General features: G+C 48.8%; 2 protein-coding genes across 2 annotated transcripts in view; both read left to right on the top strand.

The window, feature by feature from the left end:
- Nucleotides 1–9,516, top strand: part of LOC142456033 (rap guanine nucleotide exchange factor 5-like) — a 104,492-nt gene extending 94,976 nt beyond the window's left edge. Inside the window, exon 5 of the mRNA XM_075557331.1 lies at nucleotides 9,394–9,516. Coding sequence (XP_075413446.1) covers nucleotides 9,394–9,516 — 123 coding nt within the window. The remainder of the gene's footprint in view (nucleotides 1–9,393) is intronic.
- Nucleotides 9,517–9,668: 152 nt separating this feature from the next.
- RAPGEF5 (Rap guanine nucleotide exchange factor 5) overlaps nucleotides 9,669–13,211 on the top strand; it is an 84,687-nt gene continuing 81,144 nt past the window's right edge. The window contains exon 1 of the mRNA XM_075558317.1: nucleotides 9,669–10,073. Within this exon, the coding sequence (XP_075414432.1) occupies nucleotides 9,782–10,073 (292 nt within the window). The 5' untranslated portion in view covers nucleotides 9,669–9,781. The remainder of the gene's footprint in view (nucleotides 10,074–13,211) is intronic.

A 13,211-nucleotide genomic window follows, 5' to 3' on the forward strand; every position in this document is an offset into this window, starting at 1 on the left:
GAGATACTTGTGACCTTTGAAAATGAAGGTCTGTTTGGGTTTGTTTTTTTTCCTTTGAGGGGAAAGAAGAATCGCGAGCTCCGTTGTCAGCAAATCCTGTGAGGGCTGTTTTCAGACAAAATTGTTTTTAGCCAGAGATTTTTTTTCTTTCAGATAAGCATTTCAAGATTCTGCTGTACCCTCATAACAGTGCAAGAATAGATGTGGGCATCTGCTAAGGTGTGTGTGTGTGTGTGTGTGTGTGTGTGTGTGTGTGTGTGTGTGTGTGTGTGTGTGTATTTCCATGGAGCACCAGATGGGAGAGCTACCTCACCACTAAAACAGGTACATTTTTCCAACTTCGAAGAAGCAATCACTCTTGTCCAGGGCCCAGTCTCAGTGAATGGCCATCTTCCTTGGTTCTGGAATCACTTTGGACAAGTTCTTTTCCACCTTGGGGGAGAGAGCTCATTCCACCTCTGCTGCTGTTACTTCCGTAAGGCGAGTCTCCTCATTCTTGCCCCTCCTGCTGGAGGGACACAGTTCTGGAAATTCAGGAGAGAGATTTTCATTCTCCTGATCTTTAGGCATCCCAGCAACCCAACTGTTCCCCGTGGGACATATTTCTTGGACCCTGTGGCCCCATGGTGCCAGACCCGGGTAGCTTGTCCATTGGAGGAACCTCACCTCCACCGACTTACCCTGTTGCTGGAGATCGGTGTGGACAAAAAGACTTGGCAGTCAAAGTTGCCTGTTAAGGCATTTGTTAAAGAATAGGGCCCTGCAGGTGAGACCTACAGGGGAGATGGTGTAGGCCACAGAGCCTCCCAGAGCTTACAAAGTAAACCATTTTTGTAGGGCTTTTACCTTAGTCAACAATCAGCATGTGTGTCTTTCGGGACGAGGTTTCTGGTTTGGGCAGTCTGTGTCGTCCTGGCCCTCTTTCTCAGCAGGTGCATGGGTAGCGCTGGACTAAGTTGGAGCCTAACTATTCAAAATTTAGTCTGTAGCAAGGGCTTCTAGAATACTTAGCAGAACTAGTTGGCCATGTGCACAACTCCTTTAGTCTTAGTTTACATTATAGGTTAGTACTGGAACTGCCATTTCAGGTGACTCAGAGGTCAAATATGCCCTTGCTGAGAAGGCCCCTTCAACCAGTGGACCCAGTCTTTAGGAGTAGGAAGTTTGTCATCTAAAGACAACTGAGGTATAGACTTTATAGGTTTCAGCTGCTATCTGACAGTGTCACATTATCTGTCTTGCTTGTATGAGGCCAAGTTGACGAGAGAAACAAATCCAGTGACACTCATATATGTGTGAGAAAGAGCTTGACATTAAAGAGTCATTGTATATCAAGAAAACATCCCAACCCAATCCGACTTAAGCCCATAAGTCTGATACTAGTCCATAAATCCTTCTTCAGACTCCCGCAGCCACATGCAACAATGCAGAATGCAAGAAGATCACAGGCCAGTGGGGGCAGAGTCTTGTGGAACCAGTGGTGGTGGAAGCATCACAGGGCTTTGTCAGGTCTCAGCATAGCTCATCAAGAGGAAGGTGAAGGAAAGAGAGAGGAGAGGAGGTCCCAGGACCTGCCTTATGAGAAGGCTCCACCCACAAGGAAGTACCTTCAGGCTGTGACCTGATTGACAGGCTAGACTCCACCCCTATACTTTCATATCTTCAAGTTGACATGAAACTATGTAACTACCCCACTGCTCCCGTAAGTGTCTGTTATGTGCCCCCTTGAGGCAACCTGTGGCCTCTCCATATATTTTTTGCCTCCATGGATCATTTTTACAGCCATTATTTCCTCTGTATACTGTATACTATCTCCAACCACTCAGTATGTCTTGATGTACTCCAGTTTGGGACAGAGGCGCCCACAGGTACACAGCCTTCTTCTAAACCCTGTCATGACTAAGTCTGTTCCTTCCTAGGATCTGCCTACATTTCTTCCCCTCCTGGCCTGGCCTTTCCCGCTATGCTCTTTTTGCTGTGGCCCCAACCGCATGCCTTTCCAAACCAGACAAGCCAACCAGAACAACAGCAACAACAAAATCCCTGACGATGGTAGTGGTTTTGAGCCTCACTGTTGCCTAGCCAACTGGGATGGTGCAGGTCCAACCTGTGATCCATTTTGTTGTGCATGGGGCTACCGTGAGCTGGGGGCAAATCCTGGCTAACAGAAGCAATATTGTCCAGATATACCTGCTGCCTAACGCCCCCATCAGCTTGGCCTAGTTTGAGCATCCGTCAGGGTAGACAGTCTATCATATATGCATTGACTATCTTCAGAGGCCATCCTCACCACCAGGTTAAGAGTACGGAGTAACTCTGTCGGAATTCCTCCCAGCTTTGGCATATTCTCCCCTGTGGCCTTCTGTTGCCAAGTCACTGGAACCCAGCACACCATTCTGAGCCGCGAAAACCCACCGTGCACTCCTCTGTCAAGGATCCGTTTAAGAAAGCATTTTCTTAGAACAGCTGGACACGAGGGAGTACACAATGCCAGTGGCTGCCTCTGAGTTCCTGAGAGATGAGTTACTTTCCATTGTCCCTGATTATGGAAAATCAAGTATTTGTGGCTGCGAAAGCTCCGGTGGCCCGAGGAGCTTCTTAGTAATCACTTGTTCTTGCTGTTGCTGACGATACACATGACAACATAAATAGTCAGGAACTTCCTTCAGGACAGCATTGGTTAAGATCAGCTAACTGGTGAGCATCCGTCCCTTTGCCTGATTTAAAGAAAGCAAGAGCAGAAAGCCTCATGGCAGCCATGAGAAGGAAAGGAAAGAAATCAGAACGATTTATTCCAAAAAGAAACAGAGATAAGAAATCGGGGAAACTTGAAAGCTCTCCTCGGTTTTCCTATTCCTGGATGGTCCTGGGACTTGTGATCAAAACCGTTCTTCCTCCAACTTAGAGCACAGGATACCATCCCATTTCTGTTCTTCCTCCCCACCCCTATTCCCCATAATGTCCTCATATGCAAAAAAGAGAAACCACAGCATACTGTGGTCAGTTAGTCGGTTTACACTCATAGCGACCCTAGGTAGGCTTTCTGAGACTGTACATCTTTAGAGAAGCAGATAGCCTCACCCTCCTCCCGCAGAGTAGTTAGTGGGTTTGAACCACCAACCTTGCCCTTAGCAACCCAATGCTTGTCCAACAGGGCTCCTTGAGGAAAAAAAAATCCAAGGAATTCACTCTCTGGACAGGTCCTCAATTTCTTATTCTTCCCATTATCTCTTCATGGGAAGGGACTGGCTTCTTGTAGGTTTGGTGGGTAAGGGATATGCGAGGTGGGAGAGAGGTGTTTACTGAGAGTTAAAAGTGGGGACAATCTAGAGCTGAGCACCCTGGGCAAAGGCAGAGAGGCGTGAAAGAGCAAGGTGCATTCTGGGGATGCACCCAGACCCCCCACTGCGCACCCCCACCCCCCATCCTGACTGCATCTACTGCAGCCCTGCCTCTCCCGAGGGCGGTGCAGCACACTCTGTTCTTCACGCCATGTGCTCTCCCCCTTCCCTCCCTGGCGGTACTCTCTCCTCTTATCTCCCTGTTTTCAGACCCCCTTCTCCACCCCGCTCCCCTTTGGAGCATTCCTGTCGTGCTCTGTTATCATTCTGACAGAGAAATGCCTGCCAGCTTTCCCTCCAGCGACCCCCTGTCCACACGCTGTCTATCCTCTGTAAGGCAGGATCTTGTAACTCTTGTCAGTGCCCTCGAGCCAGAAACCACCAGGAACACACTTTTGGGGGAAGAGTTTATTCCTCATTGCAACCAGGGAGACCTTACCCCGCAGGGAGCCTTTGGGTGGGGGAGGCATTTTTGTGGGGTGAGTGAGGTGTGTGATTTTATGGGGTGAGTGGAGATGTGTTTGGGAGGGTGGGTTAAGGAATGGGACCTAATTCTGGTTCGGCTGCCATCAGGAAGCAGGGATCATTTAATATCTCTATATTCACTCTTCTTCAGGAAGAGGGAAGACTCGAGCTTGCCTAAAGAAGCTGTATTTGGGAAACCAGCAGCCAGGAGAGGGGCATGTTTGGCTGCTTTTGGAATTTGGACAATGTTCCTGTCTGTCTGTGTCTTATTCCATCGCAATCAGGGTGGTTTTATCTGATGTTGAATTCTGTTAAACTGCTTATGTTCGACTGGAAAACCCTAGGGCCTCACTGTGATGACTGGGCCACCCCTCTCCAGATGGAAGGGGCCGCCTTTACCACCGACAGTCCCCTCCTTGATCCAGGGAACCGCCGCCTCTGATGCCCACCCGGGTCCTGCAGGGCTTTGTCCTCCACACCTCTGTGCTTACCCGGTTTTCCTGGTTTTCCCCTGCTGCCTTGTCCTATAAGACAGACACCATGTGCTGATGAGCTGTTGCCACCCGCCAGTCCCTCTCCTCTGCTCCTTTCACTACTTCACCCCGTGCCAGTCCCTCGTCCAGGTGGGACTCATCCTTCACTGTCCCCTGGCAGGAATTTGAGGACCGCAGCCCAAAGACACTGAAGTATACTTGCGTGTTTTCTCTGGCAATCATTTCAAAATAGCTGTCTTTTAGATCCCATTGTACCTGCGTAGGCCACTTTTCCAATAGGATTCTCTTTCAAAAACCAACTTGCTGCCGTGGAGTCAGTGCTGACTCAGAGTAACCCCACTGTGGGTTCCCGAGACTGTGACTCTCCAGGAGGAGGAAGCCTTTTTCCTCAAGGACTGTTGGTCTGGAACTGCTGACCTTGTGGCTCACAGCCCAACGCCTAGCCACTCTACTACCAGGGCTGAGCCGTCCATTTCACCCACATACCCTCCTTCCAGAAGCTGGGCTCCACTTCTACGCCATGACGAAGATTGAGGTTAATTCACATCATCGATCTTCTCAACTTCCTCATTCTTTTTTTAAAAAAAACCTAAATCTTCACCCCTGTCTACTCCATCGCTTTGTGTTCCTGGCCCTGTCCACACTTCTTCATAGGCTCCTCCCTGCCTCCTCTTGTGGTGCATACCTCCCCGCCCCCCCACCCCCAGCTCTCCTTTGCTACCTCTCCTCAGCCACACAACTTCTTCACACAGCCTCCTTCTCTGTGTAAGGAAATTCTTTTTTTTTTTAAGCAATAGGGAAGAAATGTATTGGTGTCCATACGGGAAACCCTAGAGGGGCCCTGCAGACCCTACTGTGTAGGCATGCCCAGCAAAGGGTCATACCATTCACTGTACCCCCATGTCCCAGAGGGACTCCCCTTGAGCTGAGCCCCAAAGCCGCAGGACTGGCTGGGGGTGGGAATGTTGTAAGGAAAGTCATAGAGAGTTGAAGTTCCTGGGAAATGGTCTCCCTTGGCTTTGGCTCCGTCCTCCATATTCACTCACAACATGCTGTGGTCCCCCTTACAGACCCACTCCTGGGCCTAACACCACCCATCATCACCGTTTCTCTTTCTTTTCAGTACTCAACAGACATGTATTGAATAGTGACCCTGTGCTAGGCTTTCTAGCCCTTAGGAAAGTGGTTCTCAGCCATCCTAATGCTATGACCTTTTGATACAGTTCCTCATATTGTGGTGACACCCCCCCCAAACCACAAATTTATTTTTGTTGCTACTTCATAACTGTACTTTTGCTACTGTTATGAACCAGGTGACCCCTGTGACAGGGTTGACTCCAAAGGGGTCGCGACCTACAGGTTGAGAACCACTGCCTTAGGAGCACAAAGTAAGTGAGAGACAGCTTTTGGCTTGCCCTTATGGTGTTACCAGCCTAGTGGGGGAACAGATAATGAACAAGTAGCAACTTAAATATTGGGATGACAGTGCCGTGATGCCTCCCCCACCTTTGTCAAACGACTGACTTTGGGATATTCATCCCACATCCAGACTGAACTGTGTGCCTGCCCCCAAAGTGACTCTGCCGCATGTCCCAAATGAGCCAGCGCTCCTTGGTACAAGAGTCGGCATTCCTTTTCTTAGACGGCATCGACTTCCCTGCATCAGACAGCCTTTTTCCTTAGGCCTCCTGACAGACAGAAAACTCTCCTGGTTTGGGGATTCTCCCCCGGCTCTTCTTGCTTGGCTTCTTCATAATCTCCCTAAGTAGTTCCCTATGAATCTCTCGGTCCTTTTCTCTGGATCTTGTCTCCTCCCCTTTGTCTTTTTCTTTCATATCATGAGTCCCTTTCTCTTGTTCTCCCTTAGCAATCTCATCAGCTCTCCAGACTCGAATCCTTCCTATAGTTGTCTCCATCCCTGACCTTTTCCCTTGGACCCAGCTTTTTATTTCCATGGCCTGCTAAATCATCGGCTACCTGAACCCAGCTTTTTTAGTCTCACCAGAACCTGGTCCTCCCCCGCCATTTCTGATCCGCTGTTGGCATCCCCATATTTTCAGCCGCCCATAATCTTTGATTATCAATCTCCACAGAATCTCTCTTGGTATTGCCTCTTCTGTCTCACGTGAGAGTGCTTACCAAGTTGTATGTATGCTGTCTCTGAGTCTATTGACTCATCAGTGACGGTCAGGGTACACATTACATTGACTTTTGCTTGTTATTTGGTGCCCAGCACAGCGCTGTACCCAAATGGCCTCAATATTTGTTGAGTAAAAAATTACAAACTAAATTTTAATGCCTTCCTTGATACTCTTCATACTTTTAACTAAGCAAGCAGCAGCAGAACAATTTTATACCCAGAACCTTGTACTTCTGCTCTATTTCTAGAAGAATAATTAGTTAGTTAGGGGGTACGTGAGTCAGGAGGCATTGATTTAGCCTTCCTCTGGGAGAGCCAGATACAATACATAGGGTTATTATCCTTTTATGGCAATTTTAGGTAACTTACATCTCCCTTTTTGCATTGATTTTTCTGCATTTCCCCATCTTTATATTTTAACAGGTCTTCCAAATGGAAAGCATCACTCTGACATGAGATGCTATCGATAGTACATCAATATGATTCAAATCTTCCCCTGCCCGGCAGAGTGTGGCCAGGCTGCACAGCCATGTAATACATATGAGTTACACAGACATTAGGGAGGCCTTTCCCATCCATATGTATGTGCGTTGTTCATGGAAGTTAATAATGCCGTATATCACGTGCACAGAGAATGTGAAATGTACTTCGGGGTGACAGCAGGCTCATATAAAATGAGTATTGGCTTCCTATTAGAGGAAACTAGGGAAAGATTTTCTCATTTTAGATCTAGTGGTCACTGAATTATTTCTGTCTCCGTATCTCAGACCCTTATTCTGCCTTTTTTTAAGGGGGTGGGATGGAGTGGGTCAATATGTGCCTCTCTGGCCGCCTAATTTCACTCCAGCCCCGCGGATAACAAAAGAACCCTTTGGAGAAATGAAAGATAGCAAGTACACATTGGCATTCATGTTACCGGAGTCACACTGCCGTCCTCAGGGAGTTTAGCCATGAATATCCAACATTAATTGCCACAGTAGCTGCATGCCTGACCTTGCTGAAATGTAATACAGTCCATCAATTTTACATTGCAAAATTACTTGCCACTAAGAGACTAAAACGGAGTGTTCATAAAAGTATATCACTGAGTACAATGATCAGAATTTTTGTTGTTCAGAAAATTATGAAAAAGTTAAATTACTAAGTGGCTACATTGTCGTTAGGAATCAGGACACCAGGAGCCGAGACACCAGATTTCTTGCCAATTATAGCAAGGTCCGTGCCTTCCGGTGCTTGTGAAGAAGCAGCTTCTGTGGTTCCGTGCACAGCTGTTAGCCATGAGGTGTGTGGTGCGCACCCACCGTCCACTCTGCAGGAGATAGATGTGGCAGGCTGCTTCGGTCCAGAGCGCAGCCTTGGGAACCTTCTGGGCCAGTTCTCTGGCCAGTAGGGTGGCTGTGAGCCCATAGCAACTCACCAGCAAGGGCTTTGGTTTTATCCTTATGAAAAGTGCATGGAGTATATTGACATCCTGATAGGTCTAGGAACTGCTAGCAACAGTAGACACTGAACTTACTGTTTTTTTCCTCAAGAAGATAATCTATCAAGCATTGCTATGTCAGCAATATCTATCTGTACACCTTAGCAACATAGATTGCATTCAACCTTTCAGACCACTCTCAGAATCCTTTTCAAAACTCTACCACATGGCTGTGTTGCTTTTAATCCATTGGGGAAACTATCATTTCTCTTATAATTAATCCTAATGACAGGGTCTCACTGGGTTGGAATGGACAGACGTTATTGCCCTTTCTCTCTCAGATAGGAGAAACTATGAGGAACCGCAGGCAGGGCAAGTTTCCCTTTTTAAGAAGAGACCTCATTTTGTACAGGGACCATCCCCTTTGCAATCAACTCTTCTCTCATCTTTTGTTCAGATCACCAGGAAGACCAATGAGGGCTAGCTTTCCTGGCATGCATTTCTCATTCTTTCCCTGCGGGGCTGCCCTGGCTGGGGTGTTGTCACACCCTGGGAGGGATTCACACTAACTGCCGGAGCTCTCAGCTCTCCTCACTCTGAGCCGCCTGCGTCCACCCTGCTGGGTCAGCAGCGCCCCTCCCCTCCCCACCCTCCCCGCCCCGAGGACCTGGGTCCCATCAGCGGCCGTGCTCCCTGGGGCTGTGGGAGCAGAAATGAATGATCGCTCAGCCTTCTCTCCTCTTCTCAAAGGAACGGAGGAGACAAGGAAGGCGGCGCACTGGCCTGTGACATCCGAATTTCTGCTAGATGGGATTCTAAGCAGAGAGCCATTTTGGCCTGTATTCGGACCAAACAAATGCACGATAAATTTGAAGGCCACATCAAATCTGGGAGGGGAGGGTGGGGCCTGAACATGAGGGAGGGACGAATGGGGGGAGGGGTGGACAACCAGACTGAATAACCGAAAGGGTGGCCTTTGGGGCCTACCTTTCAAAGTAAGCCTGTGATGCACATAAATAGGGTGTGTATTGAGGACAACTGTTTACCACGCTTTCTTTTATTGTTCTTATGATGTTTGGGTGAGCCTCCCAATTTTCATCTCCTAAGAGATTGCCTTAATGTGGCGCGCATTGGGTGGATAATTTGTGCACTCTGAAACTTTGAACTCTCGCACTGAAGTGGTTCAGGTCCTGTTTTTGAAATGAATCTTTTGAGTCCCCCCACACCCCCAACCCCGCCCCCATCCCCTGTGGTTGTCTTCCTTGAAAGGACTCCCTAATGCTTTGTGTTTCCATAAAAATTGAGCCCGGATACTGCCCTCTTAGAGAGAAATTCCTTAAGCTGGCTTCTAGTCGAATTTATTCGGAATCTTAAAACAAAAAAAAAGAAAAAGAAATTCAGTGTAAAGCAAGTCCAGAAAATGTAACTTTAGGTACATGTAGCTACATCTCTTTTCCTTTTCCTCCTTTTAAAATTGCCTCTCCCCTTTTCTTTTTCCACCGCCCCCCTTCCCCCGGCTTTCCAAAACTAAAGCCAGAAGATGAAGCGAGCACCATTCAGGTGAAAGAGCAGGACCGCGACGTGCTGGTGTTGAAGAAGGTGCCGGGCTGCGGGCCAGCCCCCGCCTCGGGGAGCGCGGACAGCGACTGGAGGTGAGCGGTCCCGCAGTCCCCGGGTCCGCGCTCGCGTCCGGGTCCCTGCTCCCGCTCCCTCCCTCCCTCCCTCCCTTGGCCCGGGCTCCGCCTCCCTCCCTCCCTCCCCCTCCCTCCCGCCCCGCCCCTCCTCTCCCCGCCTCCCGGCCGCGGCGGAGAAGCTGGCTGCGGACCTCTGGGCTGCCAGAAGGATTCCGCGCCCCGCGCCAGGACAGGGGTGGCAAGATCTGGGCGCTTGTAGGGGATGCCTTTGTTACCCAGCGCGCACCATGGGCAGCTCGCGGCTCCGGGTCTTTGACCCGCCCCTAGAGCGGAAGGAATCCGCGGCGCTCGCCGACCGCGAGCTGCCCTTGCCCACCTTCGACGTGCCTTATTTCAAATACATCGACGAGGAGGACGAGGACGACGAGTGGAGCAGCCGCTCCCAGTCTTCCACCGAGGAGGACTCAGTGGACTCTCTGCTCTCCGACAGATACGTGGTGGTGTCCGGGACGCCGGAGAAGATTTTGGAGCATCTTCTGAATGACTTGCACCTGGAAGAAGTCCAGGACAAAGAAACAGGTAAGCCCCGAGGTCCCCGGCCCTCAGGAGGTTCCCAGGGGAGGGATGCCCTGGTCTGTGTGCACCGGGGGCAAGGCGCCTACTGCTAGCCGCCCCCCGGGTGGGTGGGAAGCGCTGGGGCATTGTGTGCCACCCGCTGTGCCGCGCGATGCTTGCTTGAATCCAGTAAAAGGACGCCGGCAGGTCCCTGGCCGACGCAGGGGCAGTCGCTGCCGACAGAACCTGTGAGGACAGCTCTTCTTGCTTCTCTGGCGGTTTTTACCACATTTCACCTAAAGGCAGCTGGCAAGAGACCACCACGCACTATCCAGTATGGAAAGTGAAGAAACAAATGCAGATGGGTGTGTGTGTGTGGGAGGGGGTGGGGGCGGGGGTAGCCAAGCATCCACCTAGCATCTTGGAAGCGCTGCGCCGGGGGAGTTGCCTCCCTGCCACCATGCCAACAATTCACTGGACTATTCAGCAGCCACATGAGCAACTTCTGCAGATTGTGCTGTGGTGGTTCCCAAGCGGTTTATAAAGCGTGCTCAGAGCAAGCCCCCGGTGTGCAGAATACCAGGCTTAGAGCTGTTTTTTTTGCACGAGAAATTGTCATTTACTGAAACCATATGGATCAGACTTCTTGTCCCTTCTCTTTAACCCCGGAGCCAACCGTCCATTTACCTTTGGCACCCATGTACTTGTGGAAACACCGGCTCTCACTCCGATTATGAAATGACTAACTCACCCTTAGCCCAGAAGGGAGAGGACTTGCCTTTCTGTCCTAGAAATTGCTCTGGGCTGGACCAGTTATCCAATGAGCAGGCCGCTGGGCCCAAGCTTAATATTTGTAACTGGATCTCTTGGCTAGAAGGCACGTCTTTTTCAGCCACCATAGATAGAGACCCTACCTGTGATGGCCTTACTTTGCAGTGTGTACCCTGCTTTACTGCAGGGACACCCCTGGGGTTCTAGAGATTGAGAAGTAACAGCTGAAGTCCAAGCAAGTTCCCTTGCATTCCAGTAGTTTTGTCAGCACCCAGTTGATGGCGGGGTCTCTCGTGCCTTCTAAAGGACGTGAAGAAGCACAAGGATGTGTGAAATACGTTGATAGGTTAACAAGAGAGAACAAAGAGCGAAGTCACCCCATCAGGTACTCTATAGTAATGTTCTAGTTTGGTTCTCAAAGTGATAGATGTCTTTGAATCTTTTGCTTATTTGGGGGTGGGCATGGAATTGATATCATTTATACACCCAGAAAAATAAACTAGAAGACTCCTGTCTCCCTGCCATTTGCTGGGTTTGGTTTTGTATGTCTAGATTGAAAGTGGCGCGCACTATTCCTGTACTCTGCTTCATCAGATACAATTGTCATGGGACTGGGTGTGATTTTCCATATGCTGATGAGTAGAAGGCTTTACAGGGGAGGCTCCTGCTAGATGCAGACTAGCTGTCTGCCACCGCAAGGGCAAGGACATCTTTAAGCAGGGATAGAGGCTTGGGAAGATGGAAAGCTTTCTTCTTGTTATTTTTTTTAATAGAAAACTTTGTGCCTAGTTCATATTTTAAAACATATAAATCAGTAAGTCAATAGTAAGCCTATTTTGTCTCTTAAGATGCTTTCAATCTGTCACTACTTTTCTGTTAACTTGTTTTTTAACCTTTGAGAGAAATGGCCCAGGTATCCTTTGGCTTGGGCACAGTCTAACACCGGAATGGAGGCTGAACTTCATTACTGTTGCCAATGCCAGTAGTGGCCAGTTGTTGATAGATGGGTAGGTAGGTAGGTAGGTAGGTAGGTAGATGATACAGTGTTTAGCCACTGTTTGCTCAATTATACAAATGCTGGAGTCAATTACATCACTTCAACCATGCATACACCAAAGCAAAAGGGGCAGGACTTGAACTTTGTAGCACCGCTAAAGACAGGGCAGTGGGGATCCAGGGGGGGGCGGGTCACCTCGTCTGATTCTAGCTCATGCCCTTAGATTGAAGTCAAAGGCTTATGAAACTGCTGCTTGTAATGGAGACACTAGAGAAAAAAGATTGGCAACACTTTCTCCCCGTTTAAGTTAGAGTTTTGTGGGGGGTGGGGTGGGTGGGAGTCAAATCTAGAGAAGGTGTTTGCTGTGTTTAACCAGGACCCTTAAGGGGCAGTCACATGCAGTTCTTCAAAACGGCAAGTAGGCACGTGAAGAAAATGCAACAGGGAAGCCACTGTGGGTTTTGTTGGTAACAGTTAAGCATAATATAAAATTAAATAAATTGCATATGCAAATTGATAGTTTGTTGTAGTTTGAATACTAAGTCAGATATGTATTTCAGGCCCATTTCCCCTGGCCAAGGTGAATTCTAGTTCTTTATCTCAGTCAGGTTGAAGGTCCTCATTCTGAAAGACCTGTGTGTGTAAGAGCCTCATTGAGCAGTAAAAACCATATGGAAGACAGATGGGGGAAAATGAGAAGGGCTGCAATACAAGTAGACTGCAGCGTTTTTATGTTCTTGAGAGCCCCTTTTAGGGAGAGGGAGCCAGGTGGGGGCATGTGGAGCCAGATGGCGCTCCTCTGTGTGGCCCCCAATGGTGATGAGGGGAAAGGCTGGATGGGAGGAAATAGATGCTCCTGGCTGCTGGAAAGAGTCTGTCTGGATTCTTACATCCTACATTCCTGCACCCGCCACAGACTGGGGAAGATGACTGAGTCAGAGAGCCCTTTCCCATCTCTTTCCACGTCGGAGGCACTTCGTTGTGAAAATGTAGGTGCAGGCTCAGTTGAAGACACCTTCTTTGTTTCCCTAGGACTGTATCACTAGTTACTAATTGATGTTAACATGCATATGGCAGCAGGTGTATTTAATTGGCTGGGATAGGGAGGAACCTGCCCAGAGTACATGAAGGACTCTGGAGATGATCCTTGAAGTGCAACCTTACTAAGGATCTCCCTGAGTAGTCTTGGTCCCCAGAATATTTGCTGTTCTTATTTTCACTACCCTCCTGTGCATACCTTTTCTCACTGGTGATACTGGGCACAGAGGCTCACCTTAACATTTATGGAGTGAATTATTGTTTTTTTAACTTCTTAAAGAACTGTGAGGCAATGGGCATTTATGGAGGTCTAAATATAGGCATGTACATATGTAAATATTTTTATATATGACGAT

The sequence above is a fragment of the Tenrec ecaudatus genome, chromosome 9 (genome assembly GCF_050624435.1).
Source record: "Tenrec ecaudatus isolate mTenEca1 chromosome 9, mTenEca1.hap1, whole genome shotgun sequence".
In the NCBI taxonomy this organism is placed as follows: Eukaryota; Metazoa; Chordata; class Mammalia; order Afrosoricida; family Tenrecidae; genus Tenrec; species Tenrec ecaudatus.